Source organism: Pristiophorus japonicus, chromosome 14 (assembly GCF_044704955.1).
Source record: "Pristiophorus japonicus isolate sPriJap1 chromosome 14, sPriJap1.hap1, whole genome shotgun sequence".
Lineage (NCBI taxonomy): Eukaryota > Metazoa > Chordata > Chondrichthyes > Pristiophoridae > Pristiophorus > Pristiophorus japonicus.
Window position 1 is genome coordinate 46,538,765 of NC_091990.1, and position 25,915 is coordinate 46,564,679.

At 45.3% G+C, this 25,915-nt stretch overlaps 1 protein-coding gene across 1 annotated transcript in view; it reads right to left on the reverse strand.

The window, feature by feature from the left end:
• The window catches only part of rspo1 (R-spondin 1), a 195,103-nt gene that overhangs the window by 87,271 nt on the left and 81,917 nt on the right, over window positions 1–25,915 (reverse strand). The window contains exons 3-4 of the mRNA XM_070898508.1: window positions 6,460–6,609; window positions 1,715–1,900 (exon numbers count right to left, since the gene is read on the reverse strand). Of these exons, the coding sequence (XP_070754609.1) occupies window positions 1,715–1,900; window positions 6,460–6,609 (336 nt within the window). The remainder of the gene's footprint in view (window positions 1–1,714; window positions 1,901–6,459; window positions 6,610–25,915) is intronic.

Genomic DNA, 25,915 nt, shown 5'->3' on the forward strand with positions numbered 1-25,915 from the left:
GGCAGGCAGTGACTAGTGGGGTACCGCAAGGTTCTGTGCTGGGGTCCCAGCTGTTTACATTGTACATTAATGATTTAGACGAGGGGATTAAATGTAGTATCTCCAAATTTGCAGATGACACTAAGTTGGGTGGCAGTCTGAGCTGCGAGGAGGATGCTATGAGGCTGCAGAGTGACTTGAATAGGTTGGGTGAGTGAGCAAATGCATGGCAGATGAAGTATAATGTGGATAAATGTGAGGTTATCCACTTTGGTGGTAAAAACAGAGAGACAGACTATTATCTGAATGGTGACTGATTAGGAAAAGGGGAGGTGCAACGAGACCTGGGTGTCATGGTACATCAGTCATTGAAGGTTGACATGCAGGTACAGCAGGCGGTTAAGAAAGCAAATGGCATGTTGGCCTTCATAGCAAGGGGATTTGAGTACAGGGGCAGGGAGGTGTTACTACAGTTGTACAGGGCCTTGGTGAGGCCACACCTGGAGTATTGTGTACAGTGTTGGTCTCCTAAATTGAGGAAGGACATTCTTACTATTGAGGGCGTGCAGCGAAGGTTCACCAGACTGATTCCCGGGATGGCGGGACTGACCTATCAAGAATGACTGGAACAACTGGGCTTGTATTCACTGGAGTTCAGAAGAATGAGAGGGGACCTCATAGAAACGTTTAAAATTCTGACGGGTTCAGACAGGTTAGATGCAGGAAGAATGTTCCCAATGTTGGGGGAGTCCAGAACCAGGGGTCACAGTCTAAGGATAAGGGGTAAGCCATTTAGGACCGAGATGAGGAGAAACTTCTTCACCCAGAGAGTGGTGAACCTGTGGAATTCTCTACCACAGAAAGTTGTTGAGGCCAATTCACTAAATATATCCAAAAAGGAGTTAGATGTAGTCCTTACTACTAGGGGGATCAAGGGGTATGGCGAGAAAGCAGGAATGGGGTACTGAAGTTGCATGTTCAGCCAGGAACTCATTGAATGGCGGTGCAGGCTCGAAGGGCCGAATGGCCTACTCCTGCACCTATTTTCTATGTTTCTATGTTTCTACTAATATAACTTCCCTTGCCACTGGCATTCTTCCACATCTTACAAAGCAGCCTGTGGCATGAGATGAAGTAAAAAAGCTTCATTTTGTATTATTCTTTGCCATGGTATTGAATTGCTACTGCTCAACTTGGATAACTAGTTTAATTAGAAAAAGTACTTCCCTTTTGGTAATATTTATCATATGGTAGGACTATATAGATTACTACAACCCACGAACGTCTCAGACAAGCGAAAGATCAGTAACAGTTAATGAAGAATAAATTCAGGTGGGTGTAAAACCATAATTTGACCCGATCTCTTCAATTTCCCACTGGGCGGGTTTGGTTAAAATTACTGCCACCATTCTCCGCTGTGGAATTATGTGATTGACAGAAGCCTTATCTTATCTAAAATCATGGCCAAAGTCTGAATATGAGCCTTGGTTTCCACTCACTGCTCAGGAAACATGTGGTCTGGTGTGGTCAGACACAAGCATCAGATCAGACCATTGTCCTGCTATTTCCTCCTACAATTATTTCTGGACTGTCCATAGATATCCATGAGATTCCTGTGGATCATGTCTGCCACTACTTCTGAACTAATCCTACAATGTGATTGGATGTGGTGTAATGATGGGTTGGGCTAATTGTTAAACCCATTTGAGATCATTCGTTTGCTTTTTCCACCTACCATTTGAGCAAGGCGTTCTCTGCACTGTGCAAGTTCTGCTCTCTCTGGTTGGGGGACATGTCATGTCTTCTGACAAAGGCCCTTGGAGTTGCCTGGTCCTCGTTTCAGCACCTCTTTTGAAACCACATGACTTCCCTCGCTTGGTACACGGGCCCCAGAGGCTCCACTCACCCAGTTCACATTGTGCTGTGAGAAATTAAGATGTGAATATTATTACCCATATATGGAAAATTATTCTGAATAAGGATTTAAGTGTAAAATTAATACATAAAAAACACATACAATCTGCTCCATTGAAGAGCATTTCTGAAACCATCAAGTTTAATCGGTGCTTCATCCAGCTACAATTATAACGCATTCATTTACAGGATACTGATTTTTTGATGAAAAGACAATCTGTTCTGTTCAAAGAAGTAATGATTTAGAAATTTGGTTGGTTAGCTCCACCCGTGAGTAACGGGGAGTGCCACACTGTCAGTGCCTGCCGCAAACTTCAGCGACGGTTTAGAGACGGTGCTGACAATTTGCGCTGCGCTTGCTTGCGCCGTCCACTCGGTAACGTCACCAAATGTGCAACGCCCCCGTAGCGGTGCCTTTGCAAAATTCAGTCTTTCGTCTGCCGTAGTGCCCGGCGCTGAGACCGGCAGGGGAAAGCAGTCGGTCTAGCGACGATCCCAGGCGATATCGTCCAGAGTGCAAGATCAGTGCTAAAATTTCACTTAGTCAACTTTTATTTATTTGTTGCAGTAGTGGGGAAGTGTGGGTGAGGTTTATTGAAATTTTCAGCAGGATTTTCTTTTCAATCTTTAGGCGCTAATATGCCGGCATCCTAACGCCAAAAATTGAGTCGGCCTCCTATGCTGTCGCTCCGTTAGTGCCCGAAGAGGCGTGTGCAACGCTTCCCTTAGTACTCCACTCTCCTCTTGGGGCGATACAACTGAATATTCCACTTTGAGGCGGTAGACATCGCCTGGTGCTAAAGTTAGCGGCAAGGCGCCATCACCGCTTCAAAGCGGGTGACACCGAATTTCTAGCCCAGAAACATTTTTGCGCTGTGGAGTCATGCTGATTGGGAATTGGATTGAGTCTGCCCAAAAAGAGCGAGGAATCTTTTATCCCACTGGTCTAAGCTGGAGTCAAAGCCAAGTTGTAGACCTACAGTGGTTCAGTCGGTTTCCCCAGTGAGTGCCCTTGTCGGCCAGTAATTCCCGCAGTGCAGAAGAAATGGGCAGGGGTTGGGACTGGGCAGGGACAGTTATTGGTGAGGACCTAGCTCAGAAACGCGTATATGAATACTAATTTGAACTCAGCAATGTGGTGCAGCAGGCATGGATTCCATCATCAATAAACTGAACTCAGCTCTTAATCCCTGTTACATTCTCGCCAGTCGTGGAGTCAGAACCCAGGTGCACTGACCAGAGGTCAGCAAGTAGGTGAGATGACCCTCTTCCCAAGAAACTTGATTAAATTGCAACAAATGACATTTTAGGCAATAGATTTATTTCAATTGCCTATATATCAAACAAATGATTAGTTTACAATAATTGTGGAATTCTCTGGTTTATTTGGAAGAAGCGGTTGTTTAGTTTTTGGCTTTTTTTTCTTACAGTTGAGTGTCCCAAATCTGGCAACCTCGGGACCGAGGCCGAGCCAGCTTTTGTGTTTTTCTGGACTTCGGAACGTGTTTCTGATGTCTGAAGTCCGGAAACACCCGAGCCCAGGTTCGGGTATTTCCGGATTTCGGAACGTCAGAAAGGGGGGTGGTGGGTGGGTTGCTCTCCGAGAAGCTGTTCGGGTCGCCGGCCCCGTCCAGGAGATTGTCGGGTGGACCCTGCTGCCGTGGAGGTGTTCAGGCAGGCCCCGCCACCATGGAGCTATTTGGGCGGGCCCCGCCACCGTGGAAGTGTTTGGGCAGGCCTTGCCGCCGTGGAGCTGTTCGGGCGGGCCCCGCCACCAAAGAAGTGTTCGGACCGGCGGGCTCCGTTGCAGAGGAGGTGTTGGGGCGGGCCGGTGAGGAAGCCCCGAGGTAAGGGCAGTGGCGGCGAGCGGGGCGAGGCGAGCGGTGGCCGGGTAAGGTCAGCGACGGCAAGTTGAGGGCCGAGGTCGGGCAGCGGCAGGGCCCCGAAGTAAGTGCAATGGCAGTGAGCGGGGCGAGGTGAGTGGAGGCGAGGCCCGAGGTCGGCAGGGTCAGCAGGTCCGGATTCCTGAACATTACGAATTCTGGAACTCCGGATTTTGGCCGCTCAACCTGTTTTTTCCTTCTGTAACTGCTTTTTTTTTAACCTATTTAAATGCTGGGGTAACTTTTGCTCATTAAATTGAGAAAAGTCAATGATGAGTATTGGAAGAATTTTACACTTTTAACTCCCAATTTCAGGATCAGGCATTCCAGGGTGAGGACACAATAGGAAAATACTGCGGATGCTGAAATCAGAAATAAAGTGACAGGCCTCCGGTCCCCTGCTCCACGCCCACTCTGACCTCTCTATTCTTGGCCTCTTACACTGTTCCAAGGAAGCTCACATAAGCTCGAGGAACAGCAACTCATCTTTCGATCAGACACTTCACAGCCTTCTGGACTCAACATCGAGTCCAACAATTTCAGACCATAACCTCTGCCCCTATTTTTTCAGACGACAGCTGTTGATGCTTCTGCCATTGCCATTTGCAGCATTAAATCACTCCTGCCTGCCACCCTATCACAGACCATCCCTTGTGCTCTTTCGTCCCCTCCCCACCTTTCCTTGCCTTGCAGGAGCGGAGTGCGGCCCGACCCGACATTCGGTGCGGGGGCCCCAACCTGCAAGGACCAAGAGCAGGTCGGGGCCTTCAAAGCTACAGTGCCAGCCGGTTCAGGAGGGCAACTGCTGTGAAACGGGTGACTGGATTGGACGTTACCATAACCTAGGTCGGTGATTGGAGCGTGGGCAGGTACAGCAGGGGCGGCGAGGTCGGGGTAGAGGAGCGGCGAGAGATTGCAGAGCGACGTGATCGAGGAGAGGCGCGAATTCGGGGCCCAGAAGAGGCGAGGGCCCAGGGGCAGCACGGGCCAGCACACACTGCAATATGTGTGCGCACTAGGTCCATGCAGCAGAGCTGGTCTCCAGTCGTCTTGGTTAATCCTTGGCACTGGACCAAGACCTAGCTCTGTCAAGCCCGTGTGGTGGCTGGTGTGCAACGGCTCCACATGTTAAAAAAATCCAAGCACAGGCATCTTCCACCTTTCAACATGTAGTTCGGGATCCAGCATATTAGGTCCTTAATTGAAACACCTATGAACTCAGCTCTTTTTGGCGTGGAAGCAAGTCATCCTCGATACGAGGGACCGTCTATGATGATGATGACCTGGTTAAGATCTGTTACATCTCTAACTTTTTCCAGTTCTGACAAAGGGTCACAGACCTGAAACGTTACCTCTGTTTCTCTCTCCACAGATACTGCCTGGCCTGCTGAATATTTCCATAATTTTCTGTGTTTGATTCCAAGGTGAGGGATGGCTTCCGCCACATTGCTCCAACAATCAGTCTTATCCCAGATTCTGCACAGTAGTCCCTATCATGACATTTCCATTCCCCATACCAATATTCCTGGGGAACACTTCCTTTCTGCACCAGGTGTAGCAAAATCATAAACCTGTTCTTGATAAACAGGTTTACAACAGCTAGCACAGAGGAAGCTTCTTCTCCTTCCACCTCCTGTTAACTATCCCTCCACCTCCTGGGGCCACTCGAAGTGGGAACTATCCCTCCATCGCCTGGGGCCACTTGAAGTGGGAACTATCCCTCCATCGCCTGGGGCCACTTGAAGTGTTAACTATCCCTCCACCTCCTGGGGCCACTTGAAGTGGGAACTATCCCTCCATCGCCTGCGGCCACTTGAAGTGGGAACTATCCCTCCATCGCCTGGGGCCACTTGAAGTGGGAACTATCCCTCCATCGCCTGCGGCCACTTGAAGTGGGAACTATCCCTCCATCGCCTGGGGCCACTTGAAGTGGGAACTATCCCTCCATCGCCTGCGGCCACTTGAAGTGGGAACTATTCCTCCATCGCCTGGGGCCACTCGAAGTGGGAACTATTCCTCCATCGCCTGGGGCCACTCGAAGTGGGAACTATCCCTCCATCGCCTGGGGCCACTTGAAGTGGGAACTATCCCTCCATCGCCTGGGGCCACTTGAAGTGGGAACTATCCCTCCATCGCCTGGGGCCACTTGAAGTGGGAACTATCCCTCCATCGCCTGGGGCCACTTGAAGTGGGAACTATTCCTCCATCGCCTGCGGCCACTCGAAGTGGGAACTATCCCTCCATCGCCTGGGGCCACTCGAAGTGGGAACTATTTCTCCATCGCCTGGGGCCACTCAAAGTGGGAACTATTCCTCCATCGCCTGGGGCCACTCGAAGTGGGAACTATTCCTCCATCGCCTGCGGCCACTCGAAGTGGGAACTATCCCTCCATCGCCTGGGGCCACTCGAAGTGGGAACTATCCCTCCATCGCCTGGGGCCACTCGAAGTGGGAACTATCCCTCCATCGCCTGGGGCCACTCGAAGTGGGAACTATGAATACAAGGATCATTTTGCGTTCTGCACTTTCACTTCAAAATGGTGGGATGAAACTGGTCAACAAACTGTTTTCTGGGGTCGGTTGCAAACCTGGTCCCACTTTTGACATCTTGTCCCAATATCTCTATCGACACTTAAAAAGAAAGCAATATTTTAGTAAGCAGAGTCAAGCTGGTTTGTACTCACCAGCATGGCTACACTCCATGGTGCCATTTGTGGCTGCAAACCCCTCTGGACAGCTGTCATAACATTTCCCTCGATGCATGTACAGTCCTTCTTTACATTTAGTACAAAAGTTTCTGCTGAAGCAGGCCTCACAGTTCTCAATTTTGCATTCTGGAAGGACAATGGTAAGAACTGAAAGTGGAGCAACTTTACATTTTTCAAGTATTAGAAAGATATAATGCAATCCAAACAAATAGCACACTGACTTGTGACTGTAATCTTATACACGAGATAAACAATTTGCATGAAAAAGTCTGTCTCTTTTTTTACCATTTGACAGCTTCTTTCATTAGTAAATTACCAAGTAATGCCTGCACCCCTTCTACAGACAAGTGCAACAAAAAATAATCTGTTCTTAATTTCGAAAGAGGATATGGGGGAATGGGTCAAGCATAGAAAATGTCTTAATTCATGGAATTTGTTGAGTTAGTGTTAGCCTTGCCAGTGAACTGTTCATTGCAGCCCATGTAAAATGTATAGTTCAAGTTAAAAGGACTGTGACAAATTTGGGGATTATCTTAATTGTTATCCTGGATCAGTGTCACGGGTCTCTCTTGCATGCATATCCACCTCCAGCATGATCACAAGTTTGTTTTCACTGCCCAATATCTAGGCATATGATAGCGTAACAACAACACCCTCTTTTATCTACTGGCTTCTTTGATCCTCCATATGTACTTCTCAGATCTTCCAAAACACTGAAATACTCTAGTCAGACACAGTCAATGTAAAATTAAGAAGCTGGCTTATTTTACAACATACATGGCTTGAACAGAAACATAATTACAGGCTTTCAACTTTTTCTATAATGTTCCCTATAATATACAATACAATAAAGTACACTATGCTGTCTATTAGCGGGCTAAATGCTCACTTCCCTTTCCATTTTTGTCATCCCTAGCTAAGATCTGATCTGATGTATCTTCATTTCTAGCATAAGCGGTGGTCTGCCTCTCACAGCAGACCTCGCAACTGACCAAGAACATATGTTTCCTTCTTTGTTTTTTGTCAGTATGCATAGCAAATCAAGGGCTTGGCCTCTAACTCCTTACCTGTCCATGGTTTGGCCTTTAGCGCTGCCACTTAAATTGGCTACCACCCCAGTAGAGGACCCTGTCAACTCAATCCTGCTGTACATGCATGAATTCAGTTCCTACCAACGTCTCAAGTGTGAATGCCGACCAGCAGTGTCCGAAATGTGATAATAAAACATTGGTTGTTCCAGTTTGTTAAGAAAAATGATTTCAGTGGTTGGGTCCATTAACGTTCAGGACAGCTACATTAACGAACCAATTTCCTATTTGTTCCATCGGCTCCAGCATGAGACTGTCCTGTGAATCTAACCCCACCTTGTGATCATAACTTAGCTTAAACACAGCACTGTAATATAAAATATACCAAGATGCCTTCCATGGGAAAATGGTCAAAAATCCTGAAATGCGCCAGGAACATTAGTCATTTAATTATAATATCTTTGCTTAGTTACTATCGTTCATTATTTTTTTTAACTTTCCCATTAGTTTCTAGATCGCTGCAGTTTTTGTGCGTTTATTCACATGGTTTTTGCACGATCGTACATTCACACAAACAGATTGCTTTCAATGGGCAAAATCACCTTCAAAAAATATCACACCCACAGAAACGTTAATACTGCAGTTTCTTTTATGAAGACACTGTAATTCACTAACCAAAATTACCTCTAATATTAGTGGGATTGTCACTCAGCAATCAAAATCACCTTCAGTTACGCTGGGATTGCCAATCCGTAACTATAATCACCTCCAGTTATAGTGGAATTGGTACTCTGTAACTAAAATCACCTCAAGTTATAGAGGCCATGAGATGAAAATTTTTAAATAGTTTAATTGAGGGCAGCCTTTACATTGCCCCTTGGGGTTTGATAGTGCTTTGTAGTTTTTCATGCTGATGTGAATGAGGTCCCACCAGAACAGCTTTCAGCATTAGAAGGACAGCAGCAGTAATAAACAAAACAACTGATGGCCTGCCCCAATTAAAAATGTGCATAAAAAAGTCTAAATTACTGTATAGTAATCAGAGTTAACAGAACAATCAATGTCCTGCAGCTCCCACCAATCATGGAAGACTTCAAGCGAACCCCAGTAAATCACGCAATCATACTCCAAGGTTACATGTCTGGTCATCTTACCCATCATAGACCTGCACAGAGCAGATTTCATCAGGTCCAAGATGTGATCCACCAGAGGTCCTCATGTCCTCAACTGGAACCAGAAGTTAAAAAGCAGCCCACTCAGATGAGGGACTAGGGGCTCAATCTCTGTCACTGTACGTAGATGTGAAAGGTGTTTTTTTTCTGGCAACAGAATGGGCATCCAGACAGAACATCTGTGGCTCAAATATTGATTTAACGTCACTGCGTTGTGCAACACACTCCATCCAGGGTCCCAATGGCACCAAGCAGGAGCTCCAAACACAAAGTCTGATGGTGTCAGTGAGCTGATTGCTATCTGTAGCGCACGTGTGTTGGGGCAGGAAGCTAGTTGAATGATGTAATAATTAATTACTCACAATATGGCCATTTTTAGCAAGGAGCTTGAATCCACAGCCTTCTGAATCAAAGGCGAGAGTGCTACCACTGAGCCAAGGCTGACATGGTTGAAGAGAGGCTTTTTAACAACCAACACAGACAACATACGCCAGGCAGGAAAGCAATAGAAAGACCGTGAGAGGAGAATTAACGACAGCAAATGCAGCAGAAAGCTGCAAGTGGAAAACTTCTGTCCTGGTCAGGAATAGTTCATGTTTCATGTAACAGTGCCATGTATCACACCACTGGGAGCAGTGTTTATTATTTCTTTAGAAGACAAATAGTTAGTTGTGAGTTATTGTCTTCCCAGTATTTATTGGGTATTAGCTTCGTACATTAATTCACCAGTGGCTTTAAACAGGGCTCCATGAGATAAGTTATGTACGCAGAAAACTGGAAAAGCCCAAGTTAAAAAAAAACTTAAATAATCCGCATTGCTAGTGCCTATACTGACCATTCACTGAAGGCATCCAGCCAATTTAAGCTATAATAAGAACATAAGAAATAAGAGCAGGAGTAGGCCATATGGCCCCTCGAGCCTGCCTTGCCATTTAATACGATCATGGCTGATCCGATCATGGACTCAGGTCCATAATGAAAAGGGTTGATAAATTACAGGGCACCAAAACAAATAAAAATAAACTGTTCAAAATACATAACGGGTCCATCAGCATGTTTAAAGAGAAAAATAAGCTAACATTATAGATATAGGGCTAAAAATTCGTTATTAGCCTGGTTAGAGGCAGTGACAGCACCTGGATGCTAATTTTAATGCCGGGCGATGTTTATCGCCTCCAACCGGGATATTCACTGATGTAAAAATAAAAGTGTTTATTAATGATTAAACTTGACTCTGTGTATGTATAAATGTTAAAAGTGTTGGTTATACGGAAAGGTCTGTTTGTGTTGAAACATAATGAAAGCCCACAGTTTGCCAGCGTGGGCTAAGTTTTGAAAGAAATAACATGGAAGCCCACAGAGCTGCCGATTGGGTTTTGTGTATTGGAAAGGCATTTAAATTAATCAAGAGATGGCTGAGCCAGGCCAGAAAGCCACATGTGTGAGGAGAGTCAATAAGGAACTGCCCTAGAACCAAGGACCAATTCTGAGGCTCTCGGAGGGACAATGGCTTTTGAGAGGTATAAAGAACTCAGCCAAAGACTTCTCTCTCTCTCCTGAACCAGCCAGCCAAAGGGAATTAACGTATATCACTCTTTATTATAACCTCATCTGTTGTAACTAAGGTGGGTGTGCATGTGTGTGTGTGTTTTTAATAAACTGTTTCAATTGTTTTAGAAGAATTGTCTCACTGTCAAATTTAATGCCAGAAATTTAGAAATCTTACAATTGGTGGAGAAGGCGGGCAACTGGTGAAACAGCTTTTTGATGATTCTTTTGAACAATTGGAAGTTTCGGGAGTTGCGATTCTAAACTGTGTTGCGAAATATAGCTTGAAACGATTAAACGGATTGGGAGAAATTGCGTCTTCAGGAATGGTCATCTCGATAGTTTTAACTGTTCAAGTGGGGTGGGTGGTAACTGTTTAAGTGGGGTTCCATTAGTAGTTATATTCAAAAGACACAGGATGAAGGGATCGGTCATGGATAAGCCGACAATAAAACAAAATGTTGAGCTAGTTTATCAGGAGAAGTTGTTCAAAAAGTTCCTGATACAAGACATAGAAGAGTTAAAGGCACAGGCACGGCACATCCATGAGGGTCAACCTGCGTCATTTGGGGAGATGGTGAAACTTATACAGGAGAGAGTAGATAAGGGAGAGGTAAGGCCAAAACGGGCAAACAATCTCATGGCCTTCAGCGCATTTTATTGTGCCCAGAGAGATGAGGAATTAATGAAACAGGACATCAAAGTGATACAAGATTTGAAAGAATTGCAAGTAAAAGAGATTCAACTAAAAGAAAGAGAGATTGAAGGTATAAAACAACAAAAGGAAAAAGGCCTCCAACTTGTAAAGCAGTTAAAAGAGGGAGAAGTACAGCATTTAAGACAAGAAATTGGCCAATTAAACCACAGTATTAAGCAAGTAGAAAGTGGGGCCGAACAACTTCATTGCTACAACAACAAAGTCTCTCAAACTTAAATGCCACAGCAGCCGTTGTTGAAGCAAATGAAAACAAATTAGAGTTAAAAATATATAAATTGGAAAACTTGAGGCTCCAACAAGAGATAGAAGATGCTAGGGGATCGTTAAGAGAAGTAATTAAGAAACCACATAGGGAGGCAGATTACTCCCAGTGCCAACTAGAAATAGCGAGGCTAAAAAGTAAGTTAGGGGAGCAGCAGGCCCTGGTATCCGTAGTAACACAGGGAGCCATAACAGAGACGGGCTAGCAAGAGGAAGGAAGTCAGTATAATCCCCAGGAGAGTGCTGTAGAATGGGATACCTTGGAGACACAAGAACCAACCGTAGCCATAGTAACCACTTCTTTATGATGTAATACGCACGATCGCATCACCAGTAACCATAATGACTCACGGCCCATATCTGGTGCTGACGCCACGGCGTGTAGCCACGAGTTGGGGCCCATTAATAATGGGGATGACCCACTGGAAGTTAATAGGAGGTGGACAAATTTCAGGAGGGGTCACCCCGAGTTGGAAGAGAGAGACTTAACAGGAGTCTTCTTCTTGGACTGTTCCACTTCCCTAAAAGATAATCTGCCAGAAGCAGTCCTCCAGCCTGCCGCAGCGGCCGATGCACTCATGACCGAGATCCTAAACCATTTAGGGATCCAAAACTTGAACTTAGTGGCTCTGCTTAATCAGACCAAACAGTGCCCAGAAGAGACCCTTAGAGCCTTCAGTAATCACCTGTACGATATCTATCAATGTACGCAGAACCAGGCACCTGCAAATGCTACAGTAGGAAAGAATAAGGAACAATTTAAATCGATGTTCCTGACCAACTCCTTTAGTTAAAACCACCTTGGGAATAGCCATGAGACCCACCAATCAGTGGACAGATATAGAGACCAGCGCTCAAAAGCCTGGGAGATGGTAAAAGACCAGTTAAAGGGGAAGTCACCACCCCTGCAAATAAACCAGTGTCAATGGTGGAGGGATCCCGAAACTATCGCTTTAAGGAACAGTGCTTTAATTGTAAGAAGGTAGGCCGCCTAGCAAAAGACTGCAGCAGACCCAGACCAGCACCGAACCATGTTGCAATGCATAGATACCTCCCGAGGGATGAATCCAAGGCCCCTGGGACAGATCAATGATTGGATCAACTGATAACCCTCATACAAACCCAATTTGCCACGGGGAGGATGCAAAATCATTTACCGTGCACGCAATCGCCAATGCACACTCATTAGAGGGACCCATTCCAGGATCGACCCTATAACTGGGTTCAGCCCCCAGAGATTGGTCGGAAGTAGGGTTCCGACATGATGGTAGTGGGAGACCCGTAGTCCTTGTTGTCTTAAAAGGGGGCAGGCAACAGATTATGCTTATCAATACCGGCTCAGCCGTTACCATCATCCACACCCCATACTCTGAACGCCATGCAGCGGTGGGCAAGGGTTATATGACCCTTAAAGGGTTTAACGGTGATACAAATACATGGAAAGCCACTGAACTTCAGTTGGGAGGCCTCACCTGTAAGATCCCAGCACCTATGCTGATGACCACCCCCGATGGAAGGGGAATTTTAGGGACTGATGTTTTCGATCAGTATGGCACGGCGACAGATTATATTCAGGACTGTGTTTGGATGGGATTGAGAGGTAAGGCAGGAGTGATAGAAATTTCAGATGCTCACTCAGTTTTTGCTATTAAAAAGCCATCTGAGTATGATGCTCCAGGGAGCGAAAATATTCCACAAAAGAATGGCTGCAATTTCAAAAGACTCTTCCCGGCCTACCTATTTGCTGCAGTACGTAGACGATCTACTGCTGGCAACCAACACCATGGACGAGCATCTGTCCCTTTTGCACAAATTTTGACATTGTTGGCTCTGGCGGGACTAAAGGTGAATCCCTGTACGGCTCAATTAGTAAAAGAACGGGTCACCTTTCTAGGAGTGTCCATTTCTCCAGAGGGATCATCCCTCGACTCTCACAAGGTGGAGATAATACAGCAGCTGCCATTACTCACTTCAAAAACAGCCCTACGATCATTCTTGGATTTGGAGGAGTACCAAAGGAACTTTATCCCAGGCTTTGCAGATTGTGCAAAGCCCCTGTATGATTTAATAAAACTGCAGGGTAATGACATATGTCCGGCATGGACCGATGCCCATACCCAGCCTGTGGCTAAATTTAAAACTGCAGTGATTCATGCTACATGTCTGATCTCTCCTGATCCCATGCAGCATTTCCATTTGGAGGTCGGGTCCACAGAGCAAAGCCTCACTGCAGTTCTGTGCCAAATGCGAGCTGATCGATGACAGCTCATTGCATATGCGTCTCAAATCCTGCAGGGGGCAGAAAAGACGTATACCGCATGCGAGCGCCACCTACTGGCCGTCTTCTGGTCGGTACATCACTTTATCTTTATTACTGGGTTACAGGTTACAATCCTGCACAGCAGACACACACCTCTTAAACTACTGATGAAACCTGGAGCTTCGCTAGTTTCCTTGCAGTGCCTCAGCAAATGGACATTGGAATTTATGGAAAGAGACATTGATATAATTTCCAAACCCACCACATTGCTGCCACAATTTCTGATCTATGAGGGGGACCCGCATGAATGTCCTTTACCCCTGATTAACTTTGAGACCCATCCTGTGCAGAAAGAGCCCATATAGGGTGCCCCAGATGTCTGCATCGATGGGTCCTCATATCACATTGAAGGATCCCCTCACACCGGATATGCTGTAGTATTGTCAGAAAGAACCATCCAGTGTAGATGCAACAGACAGTCACAATATGCAGAAATTGCCATACTTCTAACTGCTGTAAAGGAGACCTCAGATAGACCCACCATGTTACGGATCCACACGATTGTCAGGATGATACCAGCCATGACCAAAGCCAAGGGGAGATGGAGAAGCGGGAGCTGCAGCATGACTCACGCATATCATCAATCATCAATGTGCTTTGAGAAGTGACGGTGCACTGAAGATACAGGAAGGGAAGAGATGTGATTGGACTATAATAAATCTCCTATGTGGCCTACACCTTACGAGGTGGGGACCAAGTCAGGCCATCCGCTTTTCTCTCTCTCCCTGTCAATGTCTATGATATGTGATCCCTGAGGAGATAAACTATATGAGGGGTCAATAAGGATATTTCCCCCTCAAGGTGGGGGGTTTGTAAGAATAAAAGTGTTTATTAATGATTTAAATTGATTCTGTGTAAGTATAAATGTTAAAAGTGTAGGTTATATGGAAAGGCCTGTTTGTGTTGAAACAAAATGAAAGCCCACACGTTGCCAGTGTGGGCTGAGTTTTGAAAGTAATAAAATGGAAGCCCACAGACTTGTCGCTTGGGTTTTGTGTATTGGAAAGGCATTCAAATTAATGAAGAGATGGCTGAGCCAGGCCAGACAGCCACCCACATGTGTGAGGAGAGCCAATAAGGAACTGCCCTGGAACCAAGATCCGATCGTGAGGCTTTCGGAGGGACAATGCCTTTTGAGCGGTTATAAAGATCTCAGCCAAAGACTTTTCTCTCTCTCCTGAGCCAGCCAGCCAAAGGAAAGTAATGTATATCACTCTTTATTATAACCTCAGTGTATCTGTTGTAGCTAAGGTGGGTGTGCATGTGTGTGTTTTTTTTAATAAACTCTTCCAATTGTTTTAGAAGAATTGTCTCACTGCCAAATTTAATGCCAGAGATTTAGAAATCTTACACTAGAAGTGCCCCAAGAGGGGAAAGTTGCGCTAATGGAAGCGTTCCACATTACTCTTAGGACACAAGGGGGGCGGTAAGCTGCAGGGATAATGACGTTCTGCCGCTAGGAAACCAGTATCCCAGCACCTAAAGGGGATGTCAGCTGGAAGACCTGAAAAATGAGAGAAAGTTGAAGGGAGCTTTGGAAACATCAGTAGCAGTATGTCAGACCTCACAGAATCACAACAATGTTAAACGATTTTACACTGAACACCCACCTGCTCCGGGTTTATAATATCGCCCCGGGAGCTTCCACAGAACGCCTGCTAGAGTGCGCAGCGCTAACTGATAGCGCCGTCGCTAAACCACGACGAAGTTCGCGACAGGCACTAACAGCACGGTGTTCGAGCGTTAAGTGCTTAGCGGCCCGTTAGCACCAAGGAAACACATTTGTAGCCCATAGACTGTTATGCCAAAGGTCCACATTTAAAATGCCAATCTGTCTTCTCTTCACAGATGCTGATGGACCTGCATTTCTTGCACTTTATCATAGGTCACTCTAATCCTCAGTTACTCATGGTGAGGACACATTTAGAATATTATGCACAGTTTTGGATAACTCCAAAAATACATTGGATCAGATGAAGATTGTTCCAAGCAGAGCAAAAAGGTACTTCCAAAACGGAAACATCATTTTTATTTGGGCAGGCTGACAGAGCTGAAGTCATTTTCATTATAGATAAGAATCTCAAAGGAGAACACGATTGAAGTCATTGAATGCTTGAGGGCAGGGATAAGCAGGTAGTTGAAAGTAAACCGTGATCACAGCACAAGATGAAGTGCAAATCAGCAAGGCTCAAATGAATTGAGAGATACGTTGTTCCCACAGAACCAATAGATATCTGCGTACAGTTTTGATCTCCGTATTTAAGGAAGGGTGTACTTGCATTGGAGGCTGTTCAGAGAAGGTTCACTAAGTTGATTCTGGAGATTAGGCGTTTGACTTATGAAGATAGGTTGAGTAGTTTGGGCCTATACACATTGGAGTTCAGAAGAATGAGAGATGATCTTATCGAAACATATAAGATAATGAGGGGGTTCGACAAGGTGGATGCAGAGAGGATATTTCCACTCATAGGGGAAACTAGAACTATGGGGCATAGTCTCAGAATAAGGGGCCACTCATTTAAAACTGAGATGAGGAGGAATTTCTTCTCTCAGAGGGTTGTAAATCATTGGAATTCCCTGCTCCAGAGAGCTGTGGAGGCTGGGTCATTGAATATATTTAAGGCGGAGATAGACAGATTTTTGAGCGATAAGGGAATAAAGGGTTATGGGGAGGGAAGTGGAGCTGAGTCCATGATCAGATCAGCCATGATCTTATTAAATGGCGGAGCAGGCTTGAGGGGCCAGGTGGCCTACTCCTGTTCCTATTTCTTATGTTCTTATATGTAGAATAGATGCCAGTAAAAGCTGGGAGTGCTATGCTGATTAAAAGCCTTTGATAAATAGCTGGACAAATATCTGACTTGAAAGATAGTTGAAGCTTACAACAGTAATTATAGCTATGGATGATTAAAGGCTCGAAGGACTGCCTGTCCTGCTGGGACCATTGAAATGGTACGTGAGGAGATCTGAAAAGTACAAATGATCAGGATTGAAACATGTAGATTGTAAAGTTAGATTGAAATCCTGAACTTGTCTCTCAAATTATCAAGGGAAATTTTACATTTTTATCTGTTTGGAAATTTTGGCTGAGAGTATTCAGGGGATTAAACAACTTGGATAACAGTAAACAACAGTACAATTTACATCAGGGTCTGTCAATGGGAACACTCTTCATACACCAAGTGTTCTTTTCTGGTTCTGTGATTTCTCAGACCTGCCAAGCACCACTCATTAAATGTGACAATCACTCAGTTTGATTTAAAAATACAGGCCATTTGTATTGAGGAAAATATAAATATATTTAAATAAGTCAGCAATTTGTTTCACCCTTGCTGGTAATAAAAGCCACTCCTTCCATTTCCCTGATGTTGACAGCTATCACATAGATGCCCAGGGAGCTAATCCCTCCATTTTAACTGTAAAACTTCTTGCAGCTGTCTCCGAACAACTTCTGGGCTTTCCTAATTGAGGCACGAGACATCTGCATTGAGTAATTAATGTCCATGTAATCTCCACTGAGAACTCAACGGATTAACATATAGCTCAGGGTTCAATTTCTAGTCTGTGTTGAGCAAGCTGATCTCCATAGCAGGAAAGCCACACATGTCCTCAATGTCCCTTGGTGGAGAAGGGGGAGACAAAGTGCTCAAGTTTCTTTCTTTAGTTTATGATTTCAGTGGCCTCAGCCGGCAAGTGTGAAAATATGGCCGTAAGGTGAGGATGGAGCCCTTTACTGTCGAACAGCCTGCTGACACTCATTGTCTCGGCTCATGCGTGAATGGCCACGTGGCTGAGGTTGCAGAGGCTGACCACTGCCAATGGAACTAGACCCCAGCAAGGAGTTGAGAGCTAGTTATAAGCAGGAAAGAAGGCATAAAGTTGGCAGAAAACAGAGGGGAAAAGATGTGTGTTCTAAAAATGATTAGAGTTAGGGTTTGGTTCCTGAACTTGATTCCTCATTCTCTGCACTCTATGGTAGACTACCTCTCATTCACAGGTATCACGCCAAGCCATGATTGTATTGAATGGCGGACCAGGCTCGAGGGGCTGCATGGCCTACTCCTGCTCCTATTTCTTATGTTCTTATGTTCTTAGAAACTCCGAAGGGAGTGAACAGAAAACACTGAAATTCCCAGCCCCCTGAAAAAATCACTACTATGAGTGCCAAGTAAGTGGGTTTGAGCTTGCTGCGTCATTTAGTTAGATTATGGCTCATCTGTATCTTCACTCAATCTACCGCCTTGGTTCCATATCCCTTAATACCCTTGCTAACAAAAATCAATTGACCCAGTATAAGCAGCCTTTTAGGGGATAGAGTTCCAGATTGCCACTATCCTTTGTGTGAAAAAGTGCTTCACCCTTGAACGACCTAGCTCTAATTTTAAGGTTATACCCCATTGTTCTGGACTTGCCAACCAGAAGAAATAGATTCTCTCTATCTATCCCATCAAATCCTTTAATCATCTCAAACACCTCAATTAGATCACCCCTTAATCTTCCATACTCAATGGAATACAGCTGAATCTATGGAACCGCTCCTTATACTTGAACCCTTTTAACCCTGATATAATTCTGGTGAATCTGCACTGCACCTCCTCCATGAGCAATATACTCTTCCTGGCAAAACTTCAACAGATGGAGTTCAACGCAGAGAGGTGCAAGGTCAGCTACTTTGGATCTAAGAAAGACAGATCAGAATATTTTATAAAAAGTTAAAGCTAGGAACTGTGGAGGGGCAGAGAGACTTAGGGGTCCATGTACAGAAATGACTAAAACTAGTGGACAGGTTCAAAAAATATTTAAAAAGGCTAAAGGAATATTAACCTTCATTTCATGGGGGCTGAAATACAAAGAGTTGGCAGTTATGCTATAGTTGTATAAAGCTCTGCTTAGACCGCATCTGAAATATTGGGGGCGAAATTCAATACTGCCCCAATTACCGCGGCGAGGCAGGACTTCCTGCGTCAGGTGCAGAAGTCCCGCTCCGGCAGCGAAATTGGGGTTACCACCCTTGAGAGGAAGTGGAGCGGAATGTTGCGTGTTCCACTTCCTCTTGGAGGTGGGTCTGGAGTGCTAACCACTTCCGTCAAAGGGGAGGCCATGCTGCGAACTCTGCATCGGAGAGAAGGGGTCACCACTACACCACTGGGGAACGGGGTGCCGTGGCACTGAAGTGGAGTGTCAGGCTGCAACATCATGGCGCAGACCCCGCGATTTCAAGAAGGCAAAGCCGCGACCGGTAAGTCGGCCATTTATAAAAAAGTCACCGCTGCACCTCCCCTTTAATTTTCGCCCCATGAGCAGACTGGGACCCGGTTCGCGACCCGCGAGGCTGGCGTGGACATCGCCCGTGGCAGCCTCACCGGACGCTGCCAAATTTCTGCTCCGGGGCGAAAACAGGTCGCTGCACACAGTGATGACGGTTAGTGCCTCCGCTAACTCCCACGGAATTTCGCGGGAGTCGGTAGCAGCCCTGTGTCCTGGGCGAGAAGTCGTTTGCGCTTCCCATTAGCACCCCCAGAGGTATTAACGGGAGGCGCAAACAACACAAATTCCTCCCCCACTGCATTCAGTTCTGGGCACCATACCTCATGAAGGGTTTATTGGTCGTGGAGGAGGTGCAGCGCAGATTCAGCAGAATGATACAGGGGTTAAAAAGGTTAAATTATGAGGATAGGTTCCATAGACTAGGCTGGTATTCCCGTGAGTATAGAAGATTAAGTGATGACCTAATTGAGGTTCATTAAAGAATGTGATGTGGTAGGCCAGAACAATGAGGCATATCCTTAAAATTAGAGCTAGACCATTCAAGGGTGAAGTCAGGAGGCACTTCTTCACACAAAGGGTAGTGAAATCTGGAATTCTCTCCCCAAAAAGCTGCTGATACTGGGTCAATTGAAATTTTCAAAACCGAGATTGATATTTTTGTTAGGCAAGGGTATTAAGGGATATGGAACCAAGGCAGGTAGATTAAGTGAAGATACAGATCAGCCATGATCTAACTGAATGGCGAAACAAACTCAAGCGGCTGAATAGCCTACTCCTGTTCCTATGTTCCAAACAACCTATACTGGTCGGGAATGCAGACTAAAGTCATGCAGATCATTGGACTGGATGTGGATGGCCCACTCCTTATCAGAATCCACCTGCTACATTCTCTTAAAGATGTGTGGCCAAGCTGTCATTTTGAACGTGATCTATTTCCAAAATGCACTACAATCATTTCTAGTGTTGTACCTATGGCTAGACTGTCAGTCACATGTCATATTCGTGTAAGGGAAACACACTGCAGCTAAACCCCATGATGGACTAGGGTGGGAGGAGGCTTGTTGGAGCATAAACACCAGCACTGACCAGTTGAGCTGACTAGCCTATTTCTGAGCTGTAAATTCTATGTAATTCTGTGCTGCATCAGCCCAAGAAGACGACAAGAAACTGTAGCAGCGAAGCTCCACATAGAGCTCCCAATGTTTGTGATGTAAAACTCTCTCTTAGTGTTAGAATGCTGCCCTGACCTTTACTTGCCGAAGTTAACCATCACCTGCTGAATCAGAGTTGCTCGATGTGTGTTAGGAGCTGCCAAAATATGTGCCCTTTGGTACAATTCCAAGTACAATCTCTCAAGGTCTTTCTGCCATGCTAATGACCATCAGGATAATAGTCCTGAAATTGCTATCGTTGTTAGTTAACCCCAGCCACGGCCTGTCCATATACTTTCCAATGTACGAAATTAGCATATTCATTTTTGAAATGATATGCTCTGTTTACTTAAGGCGACCTTGTTGCCCTTTCAAGATTTTTGAAGAGGTTATAGTAATATTAAACGAGGTGCAAATTTCTCATGTGTGCAACTGAAAGCTACTTTTCTTGAGTATGTGTCACAGGTTACCAGATGTCAGAGATATGCATCTGAAATTAACACCCCATTACAGATGTTTTGCTGGTGTTATCGATGCACACAATGGCACTCAGCCACGCGTGTCAGGTTACACTGACTGCACGCAAACGGGAGCTCTAACTTCTTATAAAACTTGGAGCACCACTGCACATCAGCAACCAGATGTTGAAGACAGAAATAAACTGAAAACCCAAATCATTATCTCGCCAGTGCACCAAGAGGCACATGTTTTCAATCAATTTGACCTGAAGACTTGGACCATAATTTTAACTTGCAAAAACAGGTGGGTTTGGGTCGGGTGGGAAGTTAAAAATACCTCAAACCCAGCCACTTACATTTTTAACAGAGACGGGACAGGGAGCGTGGGCAACGTCAGGAGGTGGGTCGGTCGTTGAAACCAGGCCTCGGGAAAACCAGCAGGTAAAAGGAGACGAGAAGGGCCAGATCCATAACATAAGTGCCTTTACAGCATTGCTTCTGGGCCAGGAAGAGTAGCATTGTTTCCCCCAGGCCCAAAAAGCTAACTCTGTAAACCTTCCACCCAACAATCTGTTTGACCCCCCACCTCCATGATCTCCCACAATCACCCCATCCCCCCCACTATCACTAAACCTCTGATCTCCCGTACGATCACCGACCCCCCCAACCATGTCTCCACTCCCCCCAACCCCATGATGTCTCCGCTCGCTCCCATCTCTCTCCCCACCCACAATCTCTCCCCACCACCTGTACTAAACCTACCTGCAGACTTTCCCATCAATCAGGCTGGCTGTCGGGTGGGAAACTTGGCAAAAAAAAATTCAAACAAGCCCTTCCTGGATTTTCCGACCATAACTCCTCCTCCTGCTCCAAGATCGAGCCTCGGTAAATCTCACACTTAGTTTGCAGACTATGTAATTTCAATAGTATGCTGCATAAAGCAAGAATTATTACCTGGAAGTGGTTACAAGGTAGTAATCTAATGATGTAGCTGATTAAACAATCGAACTGACTGCTTAAATTGATGCATGACTGCTAATTTATTTGATTTTTATTGCAAGTCACAATTTAGTTGAAACATATTAGTCATTCACAGTTGTGCGATTTGGAATTGGATGTATTTCTGTGGCATGGCAACTAAGTTAGCCTTTATTTAGATAATTCCCCTTTCTGGTGAAAGAGTTTATTTTGTAGAGAAGCATTTATTTTAAAAAAATATGTTTTTTGTTTTTAAATTATGGAGGCAATCATAACCAGCAGAAACTGGATGGGTGGGCAGTTAAAATCACCCAGCTTAATTACCCGTCCTGGAGACACTCAGAAGGTTTTATTCTGCTGTGGGCGAGAAATAAATTCAGCGGTTTCCCACCGCAATTAGAATTCAGGCCTATATTTCAGTAATAACAGGGATTAGAATCATGTGGATACCATTAAATCAAATTCCCTGTTTGTCATCAATGGATTTTATATATATATAGAAATAAAAGTAAAATCCTGTTCTCTATTAGGACATTATCAGCTTTATGCGGAAAAATGAAGGGGAGAATACGGCAAATAAAGGACCCAAAAGCAGGGCTCAAATTATGCACTTCGATAACAACAGTTACTATATTCATGAGGAGAGGCGGGAGCAGCATTGAGAGGCCTATAAAGGCCCAGCGGCAGCGGGAGTCGGCGGCAGAGGAGAGGCAGGAGCAGCGTCGAGGGGCCTATAAAGACATGGCTTGTGCAGCTGCAGCAGGGTAAGAAGGCAAAAAGAAGTAGAAAGAAATTGAAAGGTGACGTCACAGCCAAGGGGGTAAGTGATTGGCTGGTGATTGGTAAGTAGCTTTCCTTTTCTTTTTTCTTTCTCTTTTCTTTATCAGTAAGTAACCTTTAGCATTGTTGTTACCAATTTAAGTTTATCTAAGGGTTAAGTCACGGCAGGAGAGCTCGGACACCTTTTATGCTCCTCCTGTACTATGTGGGAAGTCAGGGACGCTTCCGGTGTCCCTGACGACTACGTGTGCGGGAAGTGTATCCGCCTCCAGCTCCTGACAGACCGCATTACAGATCTGGAGCTGCGGGAGGATTCACTCTGGAGCATGCATGATGCTGAGAATGATGTGAATAGCACATTTAGTGAGTTGGTCTTACCGCAGGTAAAACGTCCACAGCCAGATAGGTATTGGAAGACCAACAGGAAGAGCAGTGCAAGGAAGGTAGTGCAGGGATCTCCTGTGGTCATCCCCCTGCAAAACAGATACACCGCTTTGGGTACTGTTGAGGGGGATGACTCATCAGGGGAGAGCAGCAGCAGCCAAGTTCATGGCACCATGGCTGGCTCTGCTGCACAGGAGGGCAGGAAAAAGAGTGGGAGAGCGATAGTGATAGGGGATTCAATTGTAAGGGGAATAGATAGGCGTTTCTGCGGCTGCAACCGAGACTCCAGGATGGTATATTGCCTCCCTGGTGCAAGGGTCAAGGATGTCTCGGAGCGGGTGCAGGACATTCTGAAAAGGAAGGGTGAACAGCCAGTTGTCATGGTGCATATAGATACCAACGATATAGGTAAAAAATGGGATGAGGTCCTACGAGACGAAATTATGGAGCTAGGAGTTAAATTAAAAAGTAGGACCTCAAAAGTAGTAATCTCAGGATTGCTACTGGTGCCACGTGCTAGTCAGGGTAGGAATCGCAGGATAGCTCAGAAGAATACATGGCTTGAGCTGTGGTGCAGAAGGGAGGGATTCAAATTCCTGGGGTATTGGAACCGATTCTGGGGGAGGTGGGAGCAGTACAAACCGGACGGTCTGCACCTGGGCAGGACCGGAACCAATGTCCTAGGGGGACTGTTTGCTCGTGCTGTTGGGGAGGAGTTAAACTAATATGGCAGGGGGATGGGAACCTATGCAGGGAGACAGAGGGAAATAAAATGGAGTCAGAAGCAAAAGATAGAAAGGAGAATAGTAAAAGTGGAGGGCAGAGAAAACCAAGGCAAAAAACAAAAAGGGCCACATTACAGCAAAATTCTAAAGCGGCAAAGTGTGTGAAAAAGACAAGCCTGAAGGCTCTGTGCCTCAATGCGAGGAATATTTGGAATAAGGTGGACGAATTAACTGCACAGACAGCAGTTCACGGGTATGATGTAATTGGCATCACAGAGACATGGCTCCAGGGTGACCAAGGCTGGGAACTCAACATCCAAGGGTATTCAGCATTTAGGAAGGATAGACAGAAAGAAAAAGGAGGCGGGGTGGCGTTGCTGGTTAAAGAGGAAATTAATGCAATAGTAAGGAGGGACATTAGCCTGGATGATGTGGAATCGGTATGGGTGGAGCTGCGGAATACCAAAGGGCAGAAAACGCTAGTGGGAGTTGTGTACAGACCACCAAACAGTATCAGTGAGGTTGGGGGAAGCATCAAACAAGAAATAAGGGATGTGTGCAATAAAGGTACAGCAGTTATCATGGGTGACTTTAATCTACATATTGATTGGGCTAACCAAACTGGTAGCAATGCGGTGGAGGAGGATTTCCTGGAGTGTATTAGGGATGGTTTTCTCGACCAATATGTTGAGGAACCAACTAGAGAGCTGGCCATCCTAGACTGGGTAATGTGTAATGAGAAGGGACTAATTAGCAATCTTGTTGTGCAAGGCCTCTTGGGGACGAGACCATAATATGATAGAATTCTTTATTAAAATGGAGAGTGACACAGTTCATTCGGAAACTAGGGTCCTGAACTTAAGGAAAGGTAACTTCGATGGTATGAGGTATGAATTGGCTAGAATAGAATGGCAAAGGATATTTAAAGGATTGACGGTGGATAAGCAATGGCAAACATTTAAAGATCACATGGATGAACATCAGCAATTGTACATCCCTGTCTGGAGTAAGAATAAAACGGGGAAGGTGGCTCAACCATGGCTAACAAGGGAAATTAAGGATAGTATTAAAGCCAAGGAAGAAGCATATAATTTGGCTAAAAAAAGCAACAAACCTGAGGACTGGGAGAAATTTAGAATTCAACAGAGGAAGACTAAGGGTTTAATTAAGAGGGGGAAAATAGAGTATGAGAGGAAGCTTGCAGGGAACATAAAAACAGACTGCAAAAACTTCTATAAATATGTGAAGAGAAAAAAGATTAGTGAAGACAAACATAGGTCCCTTGCAGTCGGATTCAGGTGAATTTATAATGGGGAACAAAGAAATGGCAGACCAATTGAACAAATACTTCAGTTCTGTCTTCACGAAGGAAGACACAAATAACCTTCCGATTGTACTTGGGGACAGTAGGTCTAGTGAGAAGGAGGAACTGAAGGATATCCTTATTAGGCGGGAAATTGTGTTAGGGAAATTGATGGGATTGAAGGCTGATAAATCCCCGGGGCCTGATAGTCTGCATCCCAGAATACTTAAGGAAGTGGCACTAGAAATAGTGGAAGCATTGGTGATCATTTTCCAACAGTCTATCAATTCTGGATCAGTTCCGATGGATTGGAGGGTAGCTAATGTAACACCATTTTTTAAAAAAAGAGGGAGAGAGAAAACGGGTAATTATAAACCGGTTAGCCTGACATCAGTCATGGGGAAAATGTTAGAATCAATCATTAAGGATGAAATAGCAGCGCATTTGGAAAGCAGTGACAGGATCGGACCAAGTCAGCATGGATTTATGAAAGGGAAATCATGCTTGACGAATCTTCTCGAGTTTTTTGAGGATGTAACTAGCAGAGTGTACAAGAGAGAACCAGTGGGTGTGGTGTATTTGGACTTTCAAAAGGCTTTTGACAAGGTCCCGCATAAGAGATTGGTGTGCAAAATCAAAGCGCATGGTATTGGGGGTAATATACTGATGTGGATAGAGAACTGGTTGGCAGACAGGAAGCAGAGAGTCGGGATAAGCGGGTCCTTTTCAGAATGGCAGGCAGTGACTAGTGGAGTGCCACAGGGTTCAGTGCTGGGAACCCAGCTCTTTACAATATACATTAATGATTTAGATGGAGGAATTTAGTGTAATATCTCCAAGTTTGCAGGTGACACTAAACTGGGTGGCGGTGTGAGCTATGAGGAGGGTGCTAAGAGGCTGCAGGGTGACTTGGACAGGTTAGGTGAGTGGGCAAATGCATGGCAGATGCAGTATAATGTGGATCAATGTGAGGTTATCCTTTTTGGGGCCAAAAACACAAAGGCAGAATATTATCTAGATGGCGGCAGATTAGGAAAAGGGGAGGTGCAACGAGACCTGGGTGTCATGGTTCATCAGTCACTGAAAGTGCGCATGCAGGTACAGCAGGCAGTGAAGAAGACAAATGGTATGTTGGCCTTCATAGCTAGGGGATTTGAGTATAGGAGCAGGGAGATCTTACTGCAGTTGTACAGGGCTTTGGTGAGGCCTCACCTGGAATATTGTGTACAGTTTTGGTCATCTAATCTGAGGAAGGACATTCTTGCTATTGAGGGAGTGCAGCGAAGGTTCACCAGACTGATTCCAGGGATGGCTGGACTGTCATATGAGGAGAGACTG